General features: G+C 39.0%; 1 protein-coding gene across 2 annotated transcripts in view; it reads left to right on the top strand.

The window, feature by feature from the left end:
* The window catches only part of ATP1B3 (ATPase Na+/K+ transporting subunit beta 3), a 65,961-nt gene that overhangs the window by 18,368 nt on the left and 21,640 nt on the right, over positions 1–25,953 (top strand). The window contains exons 3-5 of one of the 2 annotated variants that reach the window (XM_038416608.2): positions 13,780–13,887; positions 21,185–21,375; positions 22,515–22,565. In XM_038416608.2, coding sequence (XP_038272536.1) covers positions 13,780–13,887; positions 21,185–21,375; positions 22,515–22,565 — 350 coding nt within the window. The remainder of the gene's footprint in view (positions 1–13,779; positions 13,888–21,184; positions 21,376–22,514; positions 22,566–25,953) is intronic. The other variant, XM_043492908.1, reaches the window with a different exon arrangement.

Here is a 25,953-nt window from a genome sequence, read left to right as displayed (position 1 = left end):
TTAATCATTAATATTTGGAGGATTTTTTTGCCATGCTGTATTAGGAGGAGATCGCCACCAGACAGACATTTAATGTTTTTAGTTGAATAAAACAATTTATGTATTCTGGATTCTTTTCTTCAACAGCAAACATAATAATTTAACAAAACAAGCATATGAATTTTTGAATTTAGTTAAACATGCAAGTTTTTTAAAATCAGGTTTATTTTTGTTAAAATTGTTTAACTAAAATAGTTAAATGAAACATTTAAAAAAAAATTAAATAGAGTATGTCAGCTAGGTCAACATGAGGAACTTAAAATATTGGCTTCTGTAGCTAACTCAGTTGTCTTCACCTTCATTTTCCTGTTTGTTCATAATCTGGAAAAGAAAACAAAACTTTCCTCCTTTTTCAGGTCCCAATCGATTTCTCTATTTGGAATGAATTAGCCCCTAGGAAGAAAATATTCTTACACCATCAGAAGAAGCTACTGCTGTTAAAAGGGAGATTATCACATCAACTGTCTTTGAATCCAAGTGCTTAAGTGACTTCCACCAGTTCACTGGTGTGATTTTCTTTAAAACATCATCAGCAAACACATATTTCTTGAATGGTTCACCCTTAGCTCTGAAGTGTATTATAGTTGGCATTATGGAAGGATGATTGCTGGATGTCCATGTCATAGCCAACTCCTCTTCTTCAGCGGTTAAGGTTTGGCCCTGATACTGAGTATTGAGAATATTTGCAAGAAAATGAGTTGAGATAGTGCTTGTTCCATTCGTTTTTTTAATGCTTGTAATTTAACTGTCATTGCATATTTCTCTTTTTAATATCTCACTCAGTTCCTTCCAAATTTCAACAGCGACAGCAATAAAACAGCTGTTTCCCTGCATTTCCTTCAAGGATAAGGCTTCAGGGTACTCAGTATGTGTTCAACATTTTTCTTAAGCCCAATGTTGAGAACTTTGGCTGTGACAGTGTCATCCTTTTTTTCACTAGTTTGTTCACAAACTGTCATCAGATTAGGCTAGTTCTTGATATAGTGCTCAAAACAGTCCACTACTGAGTTCCATCGCATGTCTTGTGGGAGAGTTAGCTTGGTTCCTCCCACTTTTTTCAGAGCAGCTCCTGCAAAGTGGTTGTTACAGAAGTATTTTCAATTTCAACAACATTAGCCTTTATTTCTGGAACACTGAAGTCTGGCTAGGAGGTGCATCAAATGAGCACTGCAACCGTTTGTTAGTGGCTTGGGACTCTCTTCACTGTCTCCTAAATAAATTTCTTCTCATTTTGGATACATCTGCAACATTTGTCTGTGAACAAGCTGCATACTAGACATTTTAATTTTTTTCACAGTTTGCTATAGCTTTTACTGCTACTTTTTGTAAGTATTCTGCTGTGTGTGCATTTCCTTACAAAAACAATTGATACATCTGGAAGACATTCCCTTCTTCTGTTGTCACACAAGCACATACAACAGGATCCTTGTGGACATTGCTCCACCCATCAAGACTCAGGTTAACAATTTCACCTCCTAGACCTTATTTATGGTGGTTTCTGGATGATGGAGATTTTTTTGCTACAGGTGGTATACTGTGACTATGACTGTAGCGATGCGATGACTCACTGGCACGGTGTCTCGGGAATTAGCTGTTCCAGCCTGGAGCATCCTCTGCAGGCCGGTGTCTCGCCTGGTGCCTTTTTACCTTGGGGTGCTGCCCCCTGGCAGTGCCCCCATTCTCTGGTCTCCCCTCCGAGGGGAACCCTCCAACCCTCTATCCCCAGCTTGCCTCAGTGGCTACTGCCAGTCATCATCTAGCCCCCGCTCACTGGGGCCGACTGCAGTCTGTAAACGACTCATCATCGGCAAGGGGGTTGGACCAGCTGCCTCTGCCTATTCCCAGGCTACACCTCGGTAGCCCCAGTACCTTTCCTGGCCTTTAGCAAGGCTTTCAGCCTGGAGGTTTTCCAGGCTGGAGCTCCCCAGCTCCTCTGGCCTTCCTCCAGCCCTGCTCTACTCTACTCTAGGTACCCTGCTCAGCTCCCAGGCAGCCAGGTCCTTCTTTCTCTACAGCTAGAGAGAGACTGCCTGAGCTCCTGGCTCACAGCTCTTTTATAGGGCCAGCTGTGGCCTGATTGGGGTGTGGCCAGACCTGTGGCTGGTTCCCCAATCAGCCTAGCTTTTTATCTCAACCCCTGCCCTCTCCAAGGGCTGGCTTTTAACCCCTTCTGAGCCAGAGCGGGGTGACTGCCTTGCTACAATGACACACACGATATGACTGAAAGACGATCATTGGCAGATAACTCAAAAACTTTAGAAAATGATGGTGATCTTGAAGGTGGATAGTTTTCAGAATCCTGTATGTTGAGGATGAATTCTCCTAAACAAAATAAGTCAATACAGTTATTAAATTATTATTAGCATACTGCTCATTTAATATTACTCATTGCATTCACTGACACTCAGTACTACTTTAATGGTGAAATTGTAAAAGGAAGATCTGCCTTTTTCAGCTATTTATTTTTTTATCACAACTGCATCTAAAATGATAGTACTATAGAGTAACAACTATGTTTTTTGCTCAACATGAGAATTCAAGAATAGTCCAGAAGGAAGACTGGCAGTCCTGAAGAAAGAAGTATGAAATAAAAAAGTTTACCACCCTGAAGATCCTGCATGTTCAGACATGTTCCTTTCATCATCTTCAATGCAGCTTCCTCCTGAGAAGGAACACTTTTCATGATGTTGTTTCATTTGGACAACCGGGCTTTGCATTTCTTTGTTGCACTGCTTGCATTTTGAACGCATGCTTGTCTTACACACAGGTAGAGGAACTTCATTAAAATATTCCCAAACTGGGTCTCTCTTACGGCCTGCTGCCGTTATAGGTTTTCCCTTCTAGTGAGAGAATGGTATGGTAGATCTCAAATCAATGAAGGCTGCACTCAGAAAGACCTCAAGACTTCTGGAATATACTGCTCAAATAGTTTCACTTTTGTTTCTACTGCCTGTCCCTCCCTTCTCACATTTATCTCCAGACTTCTCCACCTTGTCCAGGTCTATTCCACCTCCAACAATCTTCTATTCATTGAACTTTTTGAGACTTTTCACTTTTTTAGAGAGAGGTAAGGGATTGACTCTTTGTACTCAAATTTTGCAGAGGGGTGATAGGGTTGAGGTCTGTTATTTCTCATCTCTATATATTTATTTATTTTATTTATTTATTTAAAGAACATTTGCTGTTAACAAGCATGTTATTTCTGGAGACACAAATCCACAGTTTGAGAACTGCAAAACTAAGCATCTCTGATGGTATGTTCTAGACTAAGCACCGAGTCCCATTGTGTAGATAGAAAGATTAACCTAAATAATCTAGGCAGAAGCCCCTGGAACCCCATAAGATTGGGTCCCTAATCCATGAACTATTGGAACTCATTTACGAAATTTTCTTAAACATTACATGAATATATTGTCTCGTACTAGAGAATTTATAATCCCTATTCCATGTTGAGATATCTTGGAGCTATAATGTATCTTAATTAAAACTATGTTTACATAGGTGTTTTTTCCCTCAAAAAGCATTTTATCAAAAACTTTAAAAAAAAAAATTATTTTAAATCGCTGATTTTTATCTACCCTGTTTTGCTGTTAATGCATACAGCTGAAATAGCAGAGGAAAGAGATAATGACCAGGAAAACATCTTATTCTGGAAGTATTTTGGAATATTTCCTGTTTGCAGTAGAAAGCCCCCTTCAGATATTGATTGTTCAAGATATAAATTGTATATCATATAGAGGATAGTTGAGTAAAGATTTTGCATGTTTTAAAATACCAAACTCATTCAAAAAGGAAAGCTGTCATTGCCTATTCCTATGTTGCTTACTGGATCACACCATTGTTCCAACTAGTAGCTTGATGCTAACAATGGCTAGTACTGGATACTTCAAAGGAAGTGCAAAAAAGACAGCTGTGTAGGCAGTTATAGGATAACCTGCTTCCTGGGAAAATATCATCGTAACCCCAAATAGAGGTTGTTTTAAGCCCTAAAAGATGAGGGTTCTTCCAAAACTTTTAATAGTTAGTATTACAATTCTTACCTATATAAGTGGCTAATCTATTTGAATACTGCTACCACAAGAGATACATTTGAGGCTTGGAGTTCCACAGGCTAATTGTAGGGAAGAGTATTTCCTTTTATCAGTTTTGCATTTGCCTTCTTTCAATGTAATTGAATGTCCATTTGATCTTGTATTATGAAACAGAGAGATTCAAAGTTCCTGATTTACCTTTATACCATTGATTATTTGTATAGTCGTGTCTCTCTTAATTGTCTCCATTTTAAGATAAATGAGTTTAAAAACTGAAATCTCTTCATGAGTTTTTTTTCATGCCTATAATTATTCTTGGCTCCCATCTCTGAATCCCCTCTTTCTACTATGTCCTGTTTGAGAGTAGGTGACCAGAAATAGTTTTCCAGGTGAGGGCACACCATTCCATTTTATATAATGGCATAATATTTTTATATTCTCCCGCCCCCATTATGCATCAGCTTTTTTTTAACCATGTTGCACATTGAGCAGAGATCTTCATTATGTTGTCCGCATTGATGATTGGGGCTTTATGAGCTCAGGCTGAATTTAAAACTCAGTAAAATATAAATTGTTCAAATTATATGCTCCAATGTGAATTGCTTTGCATTTATATATATTATATTCAGTAGTTTCTTAAATAATTTGGATTAAGCACAAAGTTCCCTTTTGCTTTTGATTTAGATCATATTGTACATATAGCCAGACAAATCTTCATTTAAAGTGAAGTTAAGGTTGTAGGCACACACCAGTGGGTTGCATGCATATTACCTTTTAAAAACTTTTTTTAAAAACCCTCCCAAACATGAAAAACCTCAAGTATTGAAAGATCGAGGTTGCACTTCTTAAATAAGGTTCCTGAACTATTTTCTCTGTCCCTGTACAGATGCAAGCCTACCATTTTCTCTATTTAAATACAGAATATTAGAAACATTAATCGCAGAACATTAGTTGTTAAATTTTTCATGTATGCAAATCTCCAGTAGCAAACTTTGTCCCTTTACTGACTTCTGCTCTTTTACAAGTACTCTAACAGCATAATCTGCACATATAACGTTTACATGGGCATAATAACTAATGTCACTTGGAGCTGCCACAGAACTGAGTACATCCTATGAAGAACCGAGTCCCCTCAGCACTTTGAAAGATCAAGCTTTTAATGAAAAGCAGGAATGATTTATTGTTTCCATATGCTGTTTGTCTAATCGTGAATTGGTAAAGTTGTGTGTGTACCGTGTGACTAAAGAAGACGATAAAATGGCACTCTGACAACAATTATAAAGCACTGTAATTTTGGTGGCCACTATTGTTGGATAAATTAGCATGTATTCCAGGCTTTTCTGAGAATACTGCTCTGAGAGATAGTTATGGTAGTTTGGGGACTTTGAAAGTTCAACGTTAACTTTTGTTTTTCTTTGGTTTCTAATGTTTTTAAAAGGTAATATGCACTCAAACTACTGATATTTGCCTGCAACTAGAACTTGGCCTTAACATTTTTATCCTTACTTTCTTTTAAAATGGTCCTTAAGTCTGCTGAAGACTTCAGTTCCTGCACACCCTAGGGTGTGGTCAATCCAGCAGACCTTAGAAGGTTTGGGGGGAAATGCCGCTTTGGTCTGCTGGCCACAGAGACTCCTGCTAACTACAGTGTCAATCCACCGTCTTGTGGAGGTGAGTTCTGTTGCTGCAGACCTCGTATGCGGCTCTCAAAGGCTTTGAGTTAGCAAAATGGGGGGAACTGGGGAGGAGAAACTCCCTACCTCTGTTTATGCTCCAAGCCCTTTGGCAGGAATTGTGAGGGGTGAAGAACCTCTTCCTCACTATATTACTGTCTCCAGCTGCTTCCTGGGCCACCTGCTGGAGCTGATTTTTTTTTTTTTTTTTTTTTTTCCCCTCCTGTAGTCTCCTCTGTTATGAAACTGCCCCCTGGCCTCCTGTGAACTGTCAGAAGTTCATCAGAATCTCCAACCCTCATTAGTTTTTGATCGTTCCCTCTTCAGCACTCACTTGACTCCTGAACCCGTGATGGTCCAAAATAGGTTTGTCTGCTGTGAACTGCTAGCTGACAAAAATGGGGTGAATGAGCCTAATTTCCATAACTCAGCAATACAAAACATGCTAGTCTTGGACCTCTCCCCTATGAGCAATGGTCCAAAATGGAATTTAGGTCCATAGTTCACTCCAACATCCAGACTGAGGGTGGGCCATCAATAAGCTTATGCCTATGAGAGGGCAGACGAGAACTTAAGGCTCACCCTGGGTTCTTTCCTTCTGCAGATCTCGAGCAGTATACATAAAAGTGGAGGGAATGTTCCCTCTCCTGCACAGATCTCCTAAGATCTGTATGAATAGAGCTTCCTTCCAAAAAGCCTTAGGAGGTCTGCAGGAAGCAAGGGCCTGGCCCATCCAGAAATTTTCGGCCCTGATATGTTAAGTTCTCTGGGCCATGTTAAGTCCTCTCCCATTTCACTTTATTTACCCAGACGTTTTGGGGGGGGCTGAACTACTGGCCCTGATACAGTTGTGCTTTTCCCCACCCCAATCCCTTGTCAGCCCTGACAATGAGCAAGAATAGGTGTTTAGGGAGGACATGATGGTATTTTCCTCCCTTCTTTTGAGATCTCCCAAACCTTTAGAATGGAACCAATCTTACCTTAACAAGCCATTCCCACCAATCAGGTTGCATGTTGAGCTCAATTTCTGCCATGGAAAGGGCATTAAATCCTTTTATTTATTTATTCGTTTTAATGGAAGTTTATGTCTCCAGCATCTTTTGACACCCTCTGACAAGATCATCGGAGAATTGTTGTCTGATGACAAAATTAAATAAAATGTTAAGTCTTTTGGTCTTGGGGATAGATTTCAGTTGGGGATGTTATTTTGTATCTCTCTCTTTTTGTGTGGTGGAGGGTTTTTTTTTTTTTAATAAAGTAGTTTGGGACTATATTTGGCAGCTCTAATTTGATCATAGTTTAGGAACTCCTAGTTGCCTTCAAATTTTGCAATAAAATTCTTCATCTCTAAACCTTATTTTGAGGCAAATATATTCTTTGTGTAGCTTTGAAAAAGGAAAGGGCAAAGTTCTGACTTAAAGTTGTCCACTGAGTTTCTGTTTTAATTAGGGAGTGGCTAGTACTTCTCTGCAAAAACTGAAGTGGACAATAAATAGTTACATTTTAGGCATATAGGGAGCTGTGCATCTCATTCTCTGTACTGAAAATTTACCCTTGATGGCTTTGTTACCGATCTTAATGTTGAACTTATGAAATTATTTTGAAATGGTTTTCCTTGTAATGGTATGGAGTGCTACAAGACTGTACATTTTGCCCAACTTCTCATGGATTTAAGGAAGGTAGATTCTTAAATAGAATACAAATATTTTGTTAAGTTCAAAGTAATAACTCAGTTTCCCCAGGAAGATGGCCAGATATTATATACTGCAACTGCTCTAGAGAGAGCCATTATAGCTTCTAGACACTATTTTCAAAGAGTGTGTGTGGGGGGGTATATATATAATATATTTTGACCGCCTTAAGATTTGATACTTACCTCAGATGTTGCAGGTAATCACATATGCTTAGAGATCAAATAACTGATGATTAGGGCTGTCTATTAATCACAGTTAGCTCATGCAATTAACTCAAAAAATTAATTGTGATTAATCACACTGTTAAACAATAGAATAGCAGTTGAAATTTATTAACTACTTTGGGATGTTTTTCTACCTTTTCAAATATATCCTTTTCAATTACAACACAGAATGCAAACTGTACAGTGGTCACTTTATATTATTTTTGATTGCATATATTTGCACTGTAAAAACAATAAACAAAAGAAATAGTATTTTTCAATTCATCTCATACCAGTACTGTAGTGCAATCTCTTTATCATGAAAGCTCAACTTACAAATGTAGATTTTTTTTTTGTTACATAGCTGCACTCAAAAACAAAACAATATAAAACTTTAGAGCCTGCAAGTCCATTTAGTCCTATGTTCTTGTTCAGCCAATCGCTAAGAGAAACAAGTTTGTTTACATTTACAGAAGATAATCCTGCCCATTTCTTAATTACAATGTCACCTGAAAGTTAGAACAGATGTTCGCATGGCACTTTTGTAGCTGACTTTGCAAGATATTTAAGTACCAGATGCTCTAAAGATTCATATGCCTCTTCATGCTTCAGCCATTGTTCCAGAGTACATTCTTCCATGCTGATGATGCTCATTAAAACAATAATGCATTAATTAAATTTGTGACTGAACTCTTTGGGGGAGAATTGTATGTTTTCTGCTCTGTTTTACCCACATTCTGCCAAATATTTTGTATTATAGCAGTCTTGGATGATGACTCAGCACATATTGTTTAAGATCACTGTCACTGCAAATTTGACAAAATGTAAAGAAGATACCAACATGAAATTTCTAAAGATAGCTACAACATTTCACCCAAGATTTAAGAATCGGAAGTGCCTTCAAAAATATGAGAGGGATGAAGTGTGGAGCATGCTTTCAGAAGTCTTAAAAGAGCAACACTCTGATGCGAAAACTACAGAACCCAAACTACCAAAAGAGAAAATTAGCCTTCTGCTGGTGGCATCTGACTCTGATAATGAAAATGAACATGCATTGGTCTGCACTGCTTTGGAGCGTAATCAAGCAGAACCCATCATCAGCGTGGGCGCATGTCCTCTAGTAGTTGAAGCATGAAGGGACATATAAATCTTTAGTGCATCTGGCATGTAAATATCTTGCGACGCCAGCTGCAACAGTGCCATGCAGACACCTGTTCTCATTTTCAGGTGACATTGTAAACAAGAAGCAGACAGCATTATCTTCTGCAAATGTAAACAAATGTTTGTCTGAGCGATTGGCTGAACAGTAGTACTGATTGGACTTGCAGGCTCTAAAGTTTTACGTTGTTTTATTTTTGAATACAGGTTTTTTAGTACATAATTCTACAAGTTGTAAGTTTAACTTTCATGATAAAGAGATTGCACTACAGTACTTGTATTAGATGAATTTGAAAAATACTATTTCTTTTGTGTTTTACAGTGCAAATATTTGTAATAAAAATAAACAGTGAGCACTGTACACCGTGTATTCTGTGTTGTAATTGAAATCAATATATTTGAAAATGTAGGAAACATCCAAAAATATTTAAATAAATAGTATTCTGTTTAACAGTGTGATTAATCGTGATTAATTTTTTTAATCACTTGACAGCCCTACTTATGATAGATTGTTTTTGTTTTTTTTTTAAATGCCCCCTTGAGAGAAGGTGAGCAATAAGGTGCATAAGGAATCCTGATAACTCTCTCTGAGGACTGAGGTTGGATTTCAGCATTGTCCTAACTTCCCCATTGACGTAAATGGGAATAGTTTTATAATCACAGTTTTACCCGGAACATGGAGCCAGCCAGTGTGACTTTTGGATTCTAGACATGGGCCCATATGATACCACAAAATACAGATATGTATTTGAACAAATCCCAGAGTTTGGGGAAGGAGGTAGGACTACCTGTAGTCAGTACCACCCTCTTTTGAAATTGAGTGAGGTGTTAAAAGGTTGGAAACAAGTTCATCCAGTTCAGGTTTAATCAGTTTTTGCCTTTAATTTATAAATTTTCAGACAATCACTTACAGTTTCTCATCATATATTTGACAGATAATAAACAGATAACACAGAACAGGTAGGGGTTCCAGTTACTCAGTTCTGGAGTACTGGGAAGCTCTCCCACACTGCATGATGGTCATCTCAGTCTCTGGTCCAGTGTCCTCTGACTTGGGCCCTGTTCACTTGGTTTCTTGTACCTTCCCACATTACATATTAATTAGCTTTCTTCCAGTAAACCTATAACCTGTGCAATATGCGTGCCCAAGGTTCAATTTACATAGCATTTGCTATCCACGCTATTTTCATATAATCATGTCTTGGTCACCTTACTCCTGTTTTTTCTTTTTGGCATTACATTTTGTGTATTTTATTAAACTGATTAACTTCCTCTTATCTAAGTCTGCCAACACAATTCAGTCCATGAACAAAAACATCACCATTATCCTGTCAGTAATTTTGCTTGTGCGTTTTGAGGTGTTTTATTCAGTTTCAGGGCCTTGGTATTCAGTTTTTCTCAACAGGGTTCTCTAAGCTTTAAAACCATAGAATGTTCCATTATATAAAATCATTAAATATGTAAATAAAAAATCCTGAAACTTCACCAAAAAAGCTCCTTCTGACCTCTTTCCCTATGTCCTTTACTATGTAATCAGTTCTGTGCTCTGATGAAGTTCCACAGTGGCTCTGACAATTCCAGTATCATAGGCTGTGAATTTGCTTGGGGGAGGTGTGAAGGAAGGAAATTTTAAAAGTGGTTGTACTCCATGCCTTTTGCAATGTCTCTTTTAAGGTTGTAACTCAGCTCTAATGTGTGTTAACCAAAGAACTTTAAGGTAGACTCTGGTTCTTTGATTACTAATTACAATATTTTTAATTTGTGTTTTCTATAAATTAATCACTGAATGGTATATGCATATTTGAAGATTACAGTAATGCATATTCATCTCTTTATGCTTGGAAATTTGTTGTTTTCACCTTAACTGTCATGTTTTTACTTGCAGTGTAACATGTCATTGACCTGGCTATAAATCTTAAATTTATTTTAAAAACAAACAAAAAAACCCACTACACCATGTAGACAATCTGGATGGCATAGGTCAAAGATTTTTATTCTTATTTTAAATTTAGTTACAAAAATCAAATTGTCTGTCTGATTTCTGTAATTGACATTTCATTTATATTGTTCAATGGGGGTGTAGTAATATTCACCAAATACAAATGAGCTTAAGAATTTGGGCTTTTTCCATTTGTAAGTGCTATCAGATAATTAAATCTGGCTGTTAAAAGCAGTGATTATTTCCCCTTGTGGATGTTTACCAGGCTGTTGTAATAGTCCCAAATCTTGGATCCCATATGCTCTTAAGCTGGCTGGGTCTTGACTAGGGATGTAAAATATTAAACGGTTAACCCAGTAAGCAGTAGTCTTACCGTTAACCCACCCTAACCCTGGGCCCTCTCCCTTTAATCAGTTAACCGATATAATTTTAATAATTTAAACAGTTAACTTTTAAAATGATATTTACATCCCTAGTCTTGACCGAATCCAGTCACGTTCTCAAGCTCTGGGTTTCTTAGCATGCTCTTGGGGTGCAGATTTAGCAACCCTTTGTAAGATATGGGACTCTGGAGTCCAACTGCCTAAATTCTGAAACCAGTGGTAGTTCTCTGTATGCATCCCCAGTTTGTTACATGCTCCCAGGGTTCCACAAATAGAGTGGACCTTCTGGATTACTGTCTCACCTTTTGGAGACTGTGTGACAGTTAAAGCAAGTAACACAGACTTTATAAAGGAATTTCTAAGCCAATCACACACTTTAGTCACAAAGCATAGGAGAGAGGCACATCTATGGGAAGAAAACCAAAACCTATACACAGAGCCCTTTGAGTTTGCTCAAGCCTTCCAGGGTCCCTACGCTCTCCTCTGCTTTTTCTCAGTCTTGCCGCCTTGTACTGGTCTTTTTTTTTTTTTTTTTTTTTTTTTTTCTTAAAATGTCTAGTTTGAAAATTGAGAGAGCCTCTTTGTATAAAGTTCCAAGTCTCCTCTCCCTCCCCCCCCCCGCGGTTTCAAGTCCTGTCAGATGACACATTGCTTATTTACAGCCCCACCTGGGATAACTGGTGGTTCTGGGGTGCAGCTAGCTCACTGTCCTAGGGAAAGGAGTACTTGTGGCACCTTAGACTAACAAATTTATTTGAGCATAAGCTTTCGTGAGTTACAGCTCACTTCATCGGATGCATTCAGGAGCTGAAGCTCATGAAAGCTTATGCTCAAATAAATTTGTTAGTCTCTAAGGTGCCACAAGTACTCCTTTTCTTTTTGCGAATACAGACTAACACGGCTGCTACTCTGAAACCTGTCCTAGGGAGTGTCCATTTGAATGGAATGCCCTCCAGGTTAATGACTCTTGATTGCTCTCCATTGTTAGCCCTCTGCTGACACCTCATGGAATCCCAGTTCAATATGGAGGTTAAAAGGCAACAGTGAAGGTACAGTTCAGTTTACTGTCAAAATGGCATTCATTGAGCAAAATGGGGTTTGTAGTTTCATGTATCAGATGTCATACTCGCATTTAGGTAATACTTGCCATGGGAAATAGTTTAACTAACTGCTGCTGGGGTGAGAGGAAGAACCTGTGCTTTTGTGAACCCCACAGAAAAGGTGAATGAGTCAAGAAGTGCATTTTTAAAAGGCATATCTAAAATGTTAGTCTCTGGAACTCATTCCTTCTCCGAAAACTTTTAATTTGTCAAAATTATTTCCCTATTTTTAAAAAAAAAAAAAAAAAAAAAAGCACCATTTCTGTGTCTTCACTTGGGGCTTGCAGTGGATCACTGATAGGTTTGGTCTATGTAGTTGTACTTTCCATATGCCTTCTGATAAGTTTATCATTTTATCAATAAATGTATTAAAAGTGACCTACAGAGAGGGGAAAACTGATTTTGTTACTTCCTTTTCCTTTTTATGATGTATAAGGACGGCCTGAGAAGTGCCTCCCCGCCCTTTTTTTGCGTGGGGGGCAGAAATCTTGTTTATATTTCAATTTAGAAATATCAAGAACCTTGTGTCTAGTCTTCCTGGGTTTACCAAAAGGTGTGGTGGCCTTTTTCAAGTCTTAACTGAAGATGTGGAGTGGGTAGATACTACACCCTTAACAAAAACATTTTTTTTCTACAAGGTTTTTCTAATTACGTAGGTTAACCAATCGTAAACTATGCAAATAAAAAATTGTATCCTCAGTAGATTAAGTTTTGTTTTTTCAGTGCTTGCTATCTCACCCTGCTAGTTTTGCTGCTGTTTGTAGTCTTCAAAGGTAGACGTAATCTGAACTTCTGGTGTGTGGGGAAGAAGGGTGAAAAGAACAATCAATGTGGTTTTGTTTTTGGCTAGGAGATCTTTAAGACCACCTGTATACATTTATAAAGGTTTTTTTTTTTTTTTTTTTTGAAAGGTGCAAGTCCTCTTTTGTTCTTTGTGGGTCACCCTGAAATTAAAATTATAATAGCCTGAGTTTTACTACGTAAGGCATTTTTGGCTTTCTAAACCACTTCTTTAAAATTAGTAGGTTTCAAAAGTATGCACAGGAGATACAGAAGTAACAAATTTATAATGGAACTAAGAGTATGTAAAAATACCCATATACCGAGTAAGTAAACTTAAGGTATGGAAGCTGTCCACTGGACTGTCTTACTTAGCACTAGTCTAAAAATTAAAATGTTCTTTTTAAAGAGAAGTCTTGGTATAATGTTGTTGAATATGGAAAGTACAAAGTAAAACTGTAATCAGTAAAATACTTTAAAACTGCAGGTGATTAGCTAATTTTTCTATTCTCAATCATTTGGGTTTTGATGATTATGAATTCTAATTATTATAGCTTGCACTTAAATCGTAACTTTAGACTGTAATTTAGATTTTGGTGTTGAAAATTGATTTTAAAAATCTACCCTCAAAATATGGTTGTACAGTATAAGGAGACTGCTGAAATTCTATACTAGATGGTCTATTTAAAATTTGAAAAATGTCTTTCTGAGAAATGAGGGTGGGGGTGAAAAGAGTTGTTTAATATCTGACTTTTTTATGTTTTGTTTTTCTTTAAAAGGACTTATGATTTCACCAAAGCCAGTCACTGCACTGGAATTTTATTTTAACAAGTCTGACTCCCAGTCATATGCAGAATACGTTTCTACCCTTAAACAATTTCTAAAGTGTAAGTAGAACGTTTTTTTACATTACGGTGGTTGGACATGCTGTAGCTATAAATACGTTCAGTTGATTTTCTTTAGAGGACATGATCTGTAGAATTTAACATTTATTAGTTGTATCAGTGGTCTCAAAACTGTGGGATGCACCCCTGTAGGGATGTGTGGAGAAATGTTTGGGGGGGGGAGTAAGAAGGCAGGGACCCCCAACTCTGCTGTGCCCCCAACTTTGCTCCCGGGCACCGACCACCGTTCCAGCTGTGACTCCTGGGCAGTGCGGACAGGTTCCATTATGGGCAAGAGGGGAGTGACAGAAAAAATTTGGGGACCACTGCTCTGAATTGTATACTATGGTGTTTGCTAGATTTGCTAATGTACTATGGCCTTTCTGAACAGAAAGACTTCTACAGATCAGTAAAATTTATATATTCTGCTTTTCATTCCTTAAATAAATACAAGAAGATCCAGAGTTAAATGTTTGGTCAAAGTTTACCATGAATTACTGCTGTGCAGCCTTCGCTGACGTCAATAGGTAGTGTGCTTGGATAGCTGAGGAAGGAATTGGGTCCTCCTACAAGCCTAGTTAAGAGTGACATTAAATTGGTTAAAGAAATAAACTTGCATGCAAACAGTAAGATAGTATTATTTACTTTTTATATGTAATGTCATATTGGTGAATGGTATTTTACAGGTTTATAAAACATGACAAAAGAGATTACAATTGAAGTTAGTATGTGGGAAAAGATTATATCAGACAAAGGGTAGATAAATGAATAGCAAAGTTATTTGTGTAATATGTTTTCTGTTTTTGTTACTTAGAAAGAAAAACTAAGATAAAATAACGTTATTAAGGTTTCTAAGTCAAGCACTCAAAAGTTAGGAAGTATCAGAATTAACGTTGTTTGTACAATCTTAATTTGGCCCCTTTGTGCATAGGTACCATGATACAATCTTTAATTACATGATCATGTGCTAATTTTTCTATAGGACTCCTCATTCAGTGCACAGAATGAAAGGTGCTCAATTAATTAGGCTATTCAAAATTGTGTGTTCTCCCTGTTTTTCAATGTGTAGCCCATGCCTTATTTACTGCACACTAGTCAAACCCTGTTCTGAAGACTGAATTATTATTCAGGAGCTCACCGCTATAGTATGATTGTTTCTCAAACATTAATGAATTTATTTTCATATGACTCCTGTGGGATGAGGGGATATTATTATTATTCCCATTGTACAGATTGGGAATGCAGGTGCAGAGAGATTTGAAATTAAAAGTATCTACTAGTTTTGAATGTCCAATCTGAGAAACCTAGAACCTGATTTTTCAGAGTACTTAGCTTTATATGTCACTCCATGTATTCAAGCACAGCTTCCGCTGATGTCAGTTGGAGATGAGAGTGCTCAGGACTTCCACAAATCAGACCCCAACATCTCATTACCCAGAAGATGAGAAATACAAGGAGTGATCACCTTTTAAAAAGTTTGGTTTAAGCCACTTGTATAGCATCCCATAGGAATTCCTGTGACAGAGACAAGGATAGGGTCCAGTTCTCCAGGACAGCATTTACCAGGACACGCTCTTTTCCCTTCCCCCAGTCCCTTGCCAGATTCATTAACCACCTTTCAACTTCTGCAATAAATGAAGCAGGCGTCCTACACAAAGTTTCCTTTACTATACAACTTTAATTCATTCCCAAAGCAGATCCATCCTGTGCATTGAAGCAGGCAGGGGTCCCTGCTAACCTGTCTTTGTCCCAAGTCTTTCTTCCCAACCCCTGGCTCCTTGTCCCAGTCCCATTCTTTTTTCCCAGCCAATTCCAGAACACCACTCTCCTAATTCCTGTCTCCTCATTTGATCTGTCATTCTCCCCAACTCAGTCCTCCAGTTGCCCCCACCCACATTTCCCTGATCTCACTGGCTCCTAGTGCTGTTCTCCCTTCATGGATGCCTCATCCAATCTCTGTGTCCTCTGTCTCTCCCTCACTCTCCCTCCAGTTCCTTGTCCCATTCTCTTTGCTCAGGCAATGCCAATTTTCCTGCCTGCACCCCCGACCTTTGTCCAATCTGTCTTGACATGCTCCTCCCTACCCTATTGGTTCTCAGTCCCAGCCTCCCCCTCAGATTCTCACCAGGCTTTGCCACTCCACCTCTAATTCGATTTAGATTATGCTAGTGTTCTCATTCAAGGTCAGTGCCTGTGGGAGTTAGTTTGTTCTGAAGGAACCAGTTTTTCCAAGATCATATACATATCCAGCTATTTGTTACACCCATCAAAGACTACAAAATATTTTGTGGTAAGAGATTTTTCAGAGGCAAACATCTTTCTGGGCTTCTACCTCTTGGATGGTGGAATCAATCCATGTAGTGGATGTCTTGTACAAAGTGACTGTTTTTTGTTGTCTTTTTACTGAAGGCATCCTACTTAACTGATGATAGTGGTGCAGTCCCCTAGAGGTGGTATAGTGATAGTATGGGAATCGATTTGAAAATCCCAGGGATTATCCTACAGGATTAATGGAGTTCAGTATCTATGTTGTGTGCCTGTCTTGAACATCTCCGTACTGGGGCACTATACTCTGCAGTTGAGTAACACAAGGCCAGACTAGCTGGTCAGAGTGTTTTGGGGTCAGCTGGCCAGTTTCTGGAGTCCACAATTCCTAGAGTTAACTTTTTTTCCAGCGTTTTGATCTGTTCTTTGAATGTCAGCATTTGATCTAATGTGACCCCGACGTACACTGGACGTTCATAGTATTCCAGTATCCTTGGATGGTGTAATCCTTGAGTACTAAACAAAGTGAATTTTCAAGGGAGAATTGGTGGAAGAAATTGAAGTTGTATGGTACACAAGGAGATTGTGCTGGCCTGGGGGCTGTATTGGAGAGAGTTAAAAGATCTTTGTAGGAGGAGGTCATATGGGAGCATCAAGGTTTGCTGAGTTGAAATAACGTAGTAGAAGTATGGGAAAACACTTTTAATCTTGTGGTTAACATGTAGATAATTTATGATTCAAACAATTTTAATTTCAGTTTCATGTTCTGTTTAATTCTCTATATAATGAGACCCCTCTGGCTAGTAGAGGTACATACCTTTTATTTTGTTTAGTGACTATTCTTATTAGCACAGTCACCTGTTTCCATGAAGCAGCCTATCTTGTAAAGTTATGGAAATTTAAACTTTTTCACCATTTTGCTTAAGAAACGTTGAACCTTTTAAAGATATTTTTAAAAGTGAATTGAAAAAAGTTGACATACTCCTGCATTTTGGTGTAACTTCTGCCCCCAGGAAGCCAGGGCATTTTACTACCATGGCACTGCTTATCTGTTGCCTGCTTTGGTGGGTTTTTAGGTGAACTTGAGACAGGTGATGGATCAGCAACCCTACTGTCTTAAGTTCTCTATTTACTCATTTGCCACCAGCGCCAGAGTTGTTAAACTGGAGGGGGATAGCCGAGGGGCAATCTGCCCGAATCCTGTCCTGGAGGGATTATTTATAGGGTGAAAAAGTTGTTCGTTCTTCTCATTGAATCCTTTGCTCTGCTGAGACTACCAACAAGAATGCCATTTGAGATGGTGGCTTTTGAATTTGTCATCTGAGTTGTGTACTTGAATACTCCCAATATAAATAAAAAAAAATTGTACAGTTGTTCTAGCATTTAGTTCACATTAAATTAAAACATTCCCAAGTCTAGTGCATCTCAGCTTGAATATGCACACTGCCACAGAACTGTTTGGTTTAAAGAGCTGTTTCTGTGACAATGGTGAAGAATGTGTATCTTCAAAGACTGATACTTGCTGCTAGTTGTGCTAGGGTTTCCAAAACTCATAGCATCTAAATTTAAAAAAAACAAACCCAAAAACCCACCTTTCAATTTACTTTGCACGTTTGCTTTCTGTGGTTTCAGCAATAAATGCAGCTGTGATCAAATTTGCGAGCACCACCAAAATTGGACAAATAGCTAACAGGAAGAGAACAGAATCCAATTTAGTGACCTATAGCTGTGCTTCTCAACATCTTAAAATGCAGTCCGCATCTTGCCGATTGCTTAGGGACTGTGGATCCTTAATAGCCCCTCTTTGGAATCTCTTTAATACATGGACTCTCTAGCGGATCACACCACTGTATCCTTATGAGCCCCTTAGCCTTTTGGAGCAATGTGAGCTCAGCAATCGGGGTCCCAGAAGAGTAGGAGTTTCTCTAAGGAAGCAGAGATCTTTATTACAAAATATGATTTCTTGTCCCTTCTGAGAAGGCTAGGTATTCATGTGTACCTGTATCTCGACTACTGGCTAAGCAAAGGACCAGTCATCTTAAAGGGTACGCTCAGCACTCAAGACAGTCCGACAGCGGTTCTAGACTTTGGGCTTAAGTATTCACTTCAAGCCTCCAAAGTTCACTTCCACAATGATACAAGTGTTGGAGTTCATATGTATAACTCTGAACTCTAGATTTAATGATTGTACATCTTTCACAAGAACAATTTCATAATAAGTTTTAAATTATTCTTAAGCTTGGGTCAAGACCTCCAAATGACTGCAAGATATTCTGCCTTAGCCTGCTGGGCCTCGTGGCCTCTTGCACTGGGTAACTCTACCAGCCAGCATCTTGAATGAAAAGAGATAAGTGCTGGTTGAGACTGCACCTCTCCAGATTGTCATGTAGGGTTACAAATATTGGATGAATGCTGTTATCCAGAAGGTTCTGAGCTTCTGTGGCAGGAGAGCTCACATCACCCAGAATTTGGTCCATGACAAGCTATTTTGTATATTGGCCTTGATTATTATTCGTGTGTCATATGATCAGGACCCCATTGTGCTAAGTGCTGTACAAACACAACAAAAAGACAGTCTCTGCCCAAAGGAGCTTACAGTTGAAGTATAAGACTATAACAAATGGATACAGAGGGGGAGTACAAGGATACAGACAATATTGATCAGCATGATAGGCAGTGGTCTCTGCATACCTAAACATTGTCAAGTTTTTTGTAGGTGTCATAGCAAAGGAGAGTTTTGAGGAGGGATTAGAAGGTATATAATGAGGTAGCTTTGCTTGTGTTCACCGGGAGTGCCTCCCCAAGTGTGTGGGGCAACGTGGAAGAGAGCATGAAAGTACTTGTTTGAAAATTTAACAAGTGGGCAGTGGAGGCTGGCATCATGCGCCGATTGGAGGTGATCATCAACTGCTCGATAATGAATGAGATGATAGATAGGGTGGGGATTGGCCAAGAAGGGGCTTCAAGGTAAATGCAAACAGTTATAGTTGATGCAATGTAGAAGGGGGAGCCAGAGGAGGGATTCAAAGAGAGGGGTAACACATAGTCAGAGTAAATGGGCTTGAAAAATGCTCTTTGCAGCAGCATCCTAAATGGATAGGAGCCAGGCAAGACTGCATTTCTCAAGGCCCTGGGAAAGGGTATTGCAGTAATTGATATGAGATGTTGGAAACTTGGACCAGAGTTTTAACTTTTTGGATGGATAAGAAAGGTCATATGATATCTTAGATCAGAGGTGGGCAAACTATGGCCTACGGGTCCCTCCTGCCCGGCTGCTGAGCTCTTGGCTCAGGCGGCTAGCTCCTGGCCCCTCCCCTGCTGTTCCCCCTCCCCTGCAGCCTCAGCTCACTGGGCCGCCAGCGTAGTGCTCTGGGCGGTGGGGCTGCAAGCTCCTGGGGCAGAGCCTGGCCTGACCAGATGCTGTGCGGTGGCGTGACTGGCTCCAGCCAGGCAGTGTGGCTATAGGGCCGCCAGCCACCGGTGCTCCAGGCAACGCAGTAAGGGAGTAGGGGGGTTGGGGTCAGGGGGTGGGAGTGTGGATAGGGGTCAGGGAAGAGGGCAGGGAAGAGGGGGGTTGAATGGGGCAGGGGTACCAGGGGGCAGTCAGGAAGGAAGGGGGGTTGGATGATTTGGTGGCGGGCAGTCAGGACATGGAGAAGAGGGGGTTGGATGGGGCAGGGCTCCCGGGGGGGCAGTCAGGAACGGGGGGTTGGATGATGTTCTGGGGGCAGTCAGGGGACAGGGAGCAGGGGGGTGGATGGGGCAGGGACCCCGGGGGGGGGGCTGTCAGGGAACAGGGGGAGTTGGATGGGGCAGGAATCCAGGGGGGGCCCATCAGAGGGCGAGAAGTGGGGGGGGGCAGATAGGGGGCGAGGGCCGGGCCATACCTGGCTGTTTGGGGAGGCACAAATCGGCCCTCCATACAATTTCCGAAACCCGATGCGGCCCTCAGGCCAAAAAGTTTGCTTGTCCTTGTCTTAGATGTTATGCAGAAAGAGTTGGCAAGATGTGAGGACCTAGAGGAAGATGTGAGTTAAAGATGACACCTGAGTGTGAAGGCAGGGTGATGTCCACAATAATTGCAAAAGGACCTAGTAGAGGAGGGCTTTGGGGGAAGATATCTTGTTTCCAACAGTTCAGCAGATCAGATTACCTTGATTGTGGTTATAAGTAAATTTCTGCCTTCCTCGATATATCTGGTCTTTGTCAGGAGCTATGCCTGCTGCCTTCATTAAGGGTAGTAGAACTGAAGTTTTTGATAGCAGTAATGTCAACCACTAGGAAGAATTTTATATCTTCTGGTTTACTACAGGAGAAGAGTAATGTAGATTTTGTAGGTTCATTTTCCCAGAATGGATCATCCTTCCATTTTATGTTACTTCTGCCTAGTTTACACCTGTCTCCTCATTTCTAGAGAAATGGAAAGGCTTGGCAGTTTCTGGAGCCATATCTATGTGAAAAGAGAACTAGGGGGACTAATTTGGCATCTCAGTAATTTAATGAATATAAAACGTCTAGCACCACCTGTTGGTGACAAAAATACCTGCAAATAGTTTTTGCTGTCTTGCATAATAGGAAAGGTATAGTGGGAAAATAACAAATTTTATTTTCAAGCTTCAGAGTAGCAGCCGTGTTAGTCTGTATTCGCAAAAAGAAAAGGAGTACTTGTGGCACCTTAGCTGGTGATGGCTTATCTTAAGTGATCACTCTCCTTACAGTGTGTATGATAAACCCATTGTTTCATGTTCTCTGTGTGTGTATATCAATCTCCCCTCTGTTTTTTCCACCAAATGCATCCGATGAAGTGAGCTGTAGCTCACGAAAGCTTATGCTCTAATAAATTTGTTAGTCTCTAAGGTGCCACAAGTACTCCTTTTCTATTTTCAAGCTGAAATCCTTACAAATTTATGTAGAGATAAGGGACCTTGAGAAGTAGTTTACTATAGGGTTGTGTGCGTATTGGTTGCATGAGTATGTTACACCAATTCTAAGATTTAGAGTTTATTTATTTATTTATTTATTTATTTATTTCTAGCATATGATGATTCAGAACAATCTAGAAATATAGCATGTACCGCAGGAAAACTGTTTGAGCAAAATGAAGATCGTGCTGTTAAACAGGCATGTCAATTCAATCGCACTAAGCTTGGATCATGTTCTGGAGTAGAAGATGACACTTTTGGCTATGCTAAAGGAACTCCATGTGTGCTTGTGAAAATGAATAGAGTAAGTGCATAGAATTTTCTTTCTGGTTTTCTTAAGTTTAAAACTTAGTTTCCTAACTAAAACTTTATGAAAATTACTTCCAGAGAATAGCTCAATTATTTGTCCAGGCTTTCCCTTCAATTTCTTTCTCTGTAAAACAATGTAACTTACTGAAATAACTAACAATTTTGCTTTAGGGATGGGGAGAGGGCAAGTTGTTTAAATCTCTAATACTTAAGAATATTGGCTTTGTTTCCATGGATCAAAACTGGAAGCCCAGTTTTAAATACAAGGATGCTACTCTTACCTTGTAAAAGAAAAAGCTCAGTGTAAAGTTGTTTGTTTACGTTTCCAGAATGCAAGTATGAACCAGAATGTAATGGTGCTTGCTTTAACTTTTGAAAACTGTTGTGTTAGCTGACTGCAAGTTGCATGATATTTTGCCTGGACATTCCACCTAGATTCAGCCATTAATGTTACATGCTTAATTTGGAATAGTGAACTGCTACTGGCTGTGGCTAGTGGAACCATTTTGAGGAGTAGTTCATCAGCACTTTAGATCTTAGTATGGTTCGAGTCCATGGCACTCTGTCAAAATGGTACCTTCTTACTCACCAGGTTTGGTCCCTGTGTGTATTTAGTTATATTTGCTTACTATAGTAAGAAAATAAGTTTGTGGAATTTTTGCTCTTTTCATTCTTCTTTATGCTCTTCAGAAGGAATGTAACTAAAGAGTGAACAATGGATTCTATTCTAGTCTTGTGCATCAACAAAGTTTTTTTACTAACGTCTAATTAATTACACATGTGCAAGCCTTCTGAAGGAAATGAAACTATCCAGCTGTAACTGAAGGTCTGAGCTAACCTCAGAGAACCTTTTGTTGGTAACAGTGCCTGAATTGGAAAGGACCCAGTTTTTATGCCCTTTTACTAGGGCTGTAGACCTGGAAACTGGAGACTTAGTTGCTTATCAGCTGAACGCATTTAATAGAGAAATCCAACCATGATAACCAGGGAAACCTGTAATACCATTTTTATTGTCATAGTCAAAGTGTAATTGCACATTAAATGTCTCCCATACATTAACATGTTTTTAAAAACCAGCTTTGTACAAGTCCCACAGAAAAATAGCTGTTTATGGAGATTTTTCCCTTTCTTTAGATAATTGGATTAAAGCCTGAAGGAGAGCCACATATACAATGTTCACCTAAGGTGAGTATTGAATAAAGATAAGTATTTATGGCCATTTTCCTTTATGTTTAAACAGAGAAAAAAGCAAGCATAAGTGCTAGAAGCAAAGGTTTTTAACTTCATTTTTTCTTTGAAACTTCCATTATTTTAAAATCCACATTTTGATTTCTTTTGATAGCTATATCTGTTTTGTGTTCATGCAGGTTAGTGCTTCAGTATGTTTTTTAACTTTTTCATAAAGGTACGGTTTTCTTCTCAGTTTAAAAATTGTTCTTTTGTTCTTTCATGTTTCATATCCTTAAGACTTTGCTGAAAATCAGGTAGGTCTGACAAAGCTGAAGACAAAAAGTATACATGTGATTTCTTGTTCATATTGAAATATGTTTTTTACTTCAGTACAAGTTGTATTTTGTTTTCCCATTTCATAACCAATATTTTTGTTTTTCTCTCCATGCTGCAAATGCATCTTAGACAGTTTATGTAATGATGGGTAAGAGACAAGTGGGAGTTCTAAAATGGTTAATGTTCATAAAGTAAAATTTGTTCATACTTGATTTGAAGACAGCTTATAATATCAACAGATCTATTCATGTTTGTTGTATGGCTTAGCATGTGTGAAGAGTTTCTTGCAGTCCAGATGATTTTATTGATCTGACTTCTGCATATGTTTTCCCAACTCTGCATTTTAAAAAACCAAAGTATTTGGTTTAAAAAAGAAGCTTCTAAAGATGGCCATGTGATTCAGTGGCCAATGCAAGCGATTGAACCCAGAAATATTCTGGCTTTGAGTCTAGGTTGAGTTAGTTACTTTGAGTGCTTTTATCCCTTCTTTTGTCCTCCTATCTACCCTCTCTCCCACACACTTTGACTGTGAAAAGCCCCAAATCCATTTTTTTTCCCCCTGTACGGATGAAGTGGTATTGACATGCATGAGAATTCTGCAGACTCCATCATGATGTACATTTGTGGTGACCCACTCTTCTTCAGTCATCGGGGTGTTGGCAGAGAGTGAAGGTATTACTAATAGAAGTATAAATTGTGCAGACTTACAGTCCATCTGTAGTAGCAGATGCAAAATAACTGAATGTGCCCTGCATTCTTCCTCAAGTTTAAAGGTGTGCTGTAGAAGGTTGTTTTCCTCTCCAACCCCATGTAGTTTCCCCTGCTCAAAGTGTTTTTACTTGAATTTTTAATAAAGAATATGCTTTTCACCTTATGAGACTTGGGCAACTTGCTTTACCTCTTTGTGCTTCTGTCAGCCCAGCAGCCAATTTGAAGCTTGCTTGTAAAGCCAGGATTGCACTAGAAAGCTTTTCCTTTGCCAAAGACGGATGTCTAAAAACAGTGGAGTGTACTATGTATTGGATGTTTAACTTCATGCAACATTATGGGTATATTGGTAACTGCTGTAAACTTCAAAATATTTGAGAGTGATAAAAGTAAGCTGTCTCTTGAATGTTGTGTGATTAAGCACAAATCCCATTATCATGCTGATCCAGATAAAATTTTCTGTCTAGCTTTGGATCTGTTCTTTATCACTCTTCTGCCTGCTTTTTCTTCACTTACCCTTTAAGTACATGAGAAATGTGTAACTGGTCTTAGATGGAGTTCTGTGGGTATAAATATGAACAGGATTGACTACTGTCTTTGCCTCCTTGCAATACAATGTGAGTTCTTGTAAGTACAATCTATTCAGATTCTTAAAGGACGTCATCTATGTGAAATCTGTAGTCAAATTAAATTTAAAAAAATAAGTTTCAGGTATTAAACGAGTGGCAAAAGTTGTCAGGAGGACAGATGTAGTACTTGAAACAACTTAACATATTTCAAATTGACTACATATTTTAAATAGATATCCTTTTAAGAATTTTACTATTAAGTATTTCTTTCCCCTCCATTGCTTTGTGAAAGAGTCACGCAAACACTGGAAACCACTCTATAGTGACAGTAAAATGCTTATTTATGAAGTTCTGTAAAATGAATATAGTAAACTGAAAGACACTTTTTCTTGTCCTTCAGTTGTATTAATTTTGTGTGTCATTTGTAAAAAATAGTGTGACAGTTTTTCAGGTAGAATTGTGACGTTCAAATTGTTATTTCTTAATACTCCATGTTCTGGTTGCTTTTGTCTCTTTTTATTTAGTTCTTTAGCCTTTTGCCAGAAGTATTTAGCTTTGTTAGTCAGAATAGCTTTTGCAGCATTTTCTTTCCTTTACCTTAAGCTATATTGTTTTTTATATATATATATATATATATATATATATATATATATATATATATATATATATAAAAATAAAAAAAATATATATTTATATATATTTATTTTATAAATAAAAAAAAATACTGTTGGCTTTTAAGTAAATATTTGATGGGGAAAAAAACAAACACACAGCTAAGAGGGATACACAGGCACATATAGCACCCAGGCATACACAGCATATACACTCCCCTCAAAATGTATCATTGTAATCCAAAGGTATCCAGTTATTACACTGCTTGCATAGTGATATGACTATTACTTTCCTAAATTGCAGAAGAGACTAAAAAAGGTGTTGAATTACAGAAGAGTTGAATGAGTAGGGTTGCCTTCCCTTGCTGATGTCAACATAACTAGGATTTTAAGGTGTATGAGGCAAGATTAGCTTTTTTTTACAGGGCAAAATTTTATTAATCATCATTGATCTTGCTCTTATCACCACATGTCAATTTGGGTAACAAGATGAGCTGTGATTGTAGATATCTGGATTCCCACTTACTCTAATTGTAGGATTACAAGTCATTCTTATCCCAAGTTCTGCATTTCTTCAGGACACAGTACATCCTTGTTTTCACTTCTGCAATAATATTCACTGTATTTGGAGACAATCCTAGTCTAATATTGCGGGTATCTATTTTGTAAACTATGGGCTGATTATTAGGAGTGCTGACCAACCACAAATCCCCACGGAAGTTATCAGTGTTAAGCAGCTTTGAAAACCAGGCCACTAATGAACTCAGAGTCTAGAAGAGGGGTAGGCAAACTACGGCGGGGGCCGCATCCGGCCCTTCAGACGTTTTAATCTGGCCCTCGAGTTCCTGCTGGGGAGGGGGTCTTGGCCTTGCCCCGCTTTGCGTATTTTGTGGCTCTGCACAGCTCCTGGAAGCAGCAGCATGTCCCCCTCTGGCTCCTAAGTGCAGCTCTGCACGCTGCCCCCGCAGCTCCCATTGGCCGGGAATCAAGGCCGATGGGAGCTGCAGGGACAGCGCCTGTAAACGGGGCAGCGCGCAGAGCCGCCTGGCTGTGCCTCCTCGTAGGAGCCAGAGGGGGGACATGCTGCTGCTTCTGGGAGCTGCTTGAGGTAAGCGCTGTCCGGAGCCTGTGCCCCAATTCCCCTCCAGTGTCCCAACCCCCAGCCCTGATCCCCCTCCT

The sequence above is a fragment of the Dermochelys coriacea genome, chromosome 9 (genome assembly GCF_009764565.3).
Source record: "Dermochelys coriacea isolate rDerCor1 chromosome 9, rDerCor1.pri.v4, whole genome shotgun sequence".
Classification (NCBI taxonomy): Eukaryota; Metazoa; Chordata; order Testudines; family Dermochelyidae; genus Dermochelys; species Dermochelys coriacea.
Note: the sequence above shows the minus strand (reverse complement) of the source record. Positions and strands in the feature narration are given on the sequence as shown.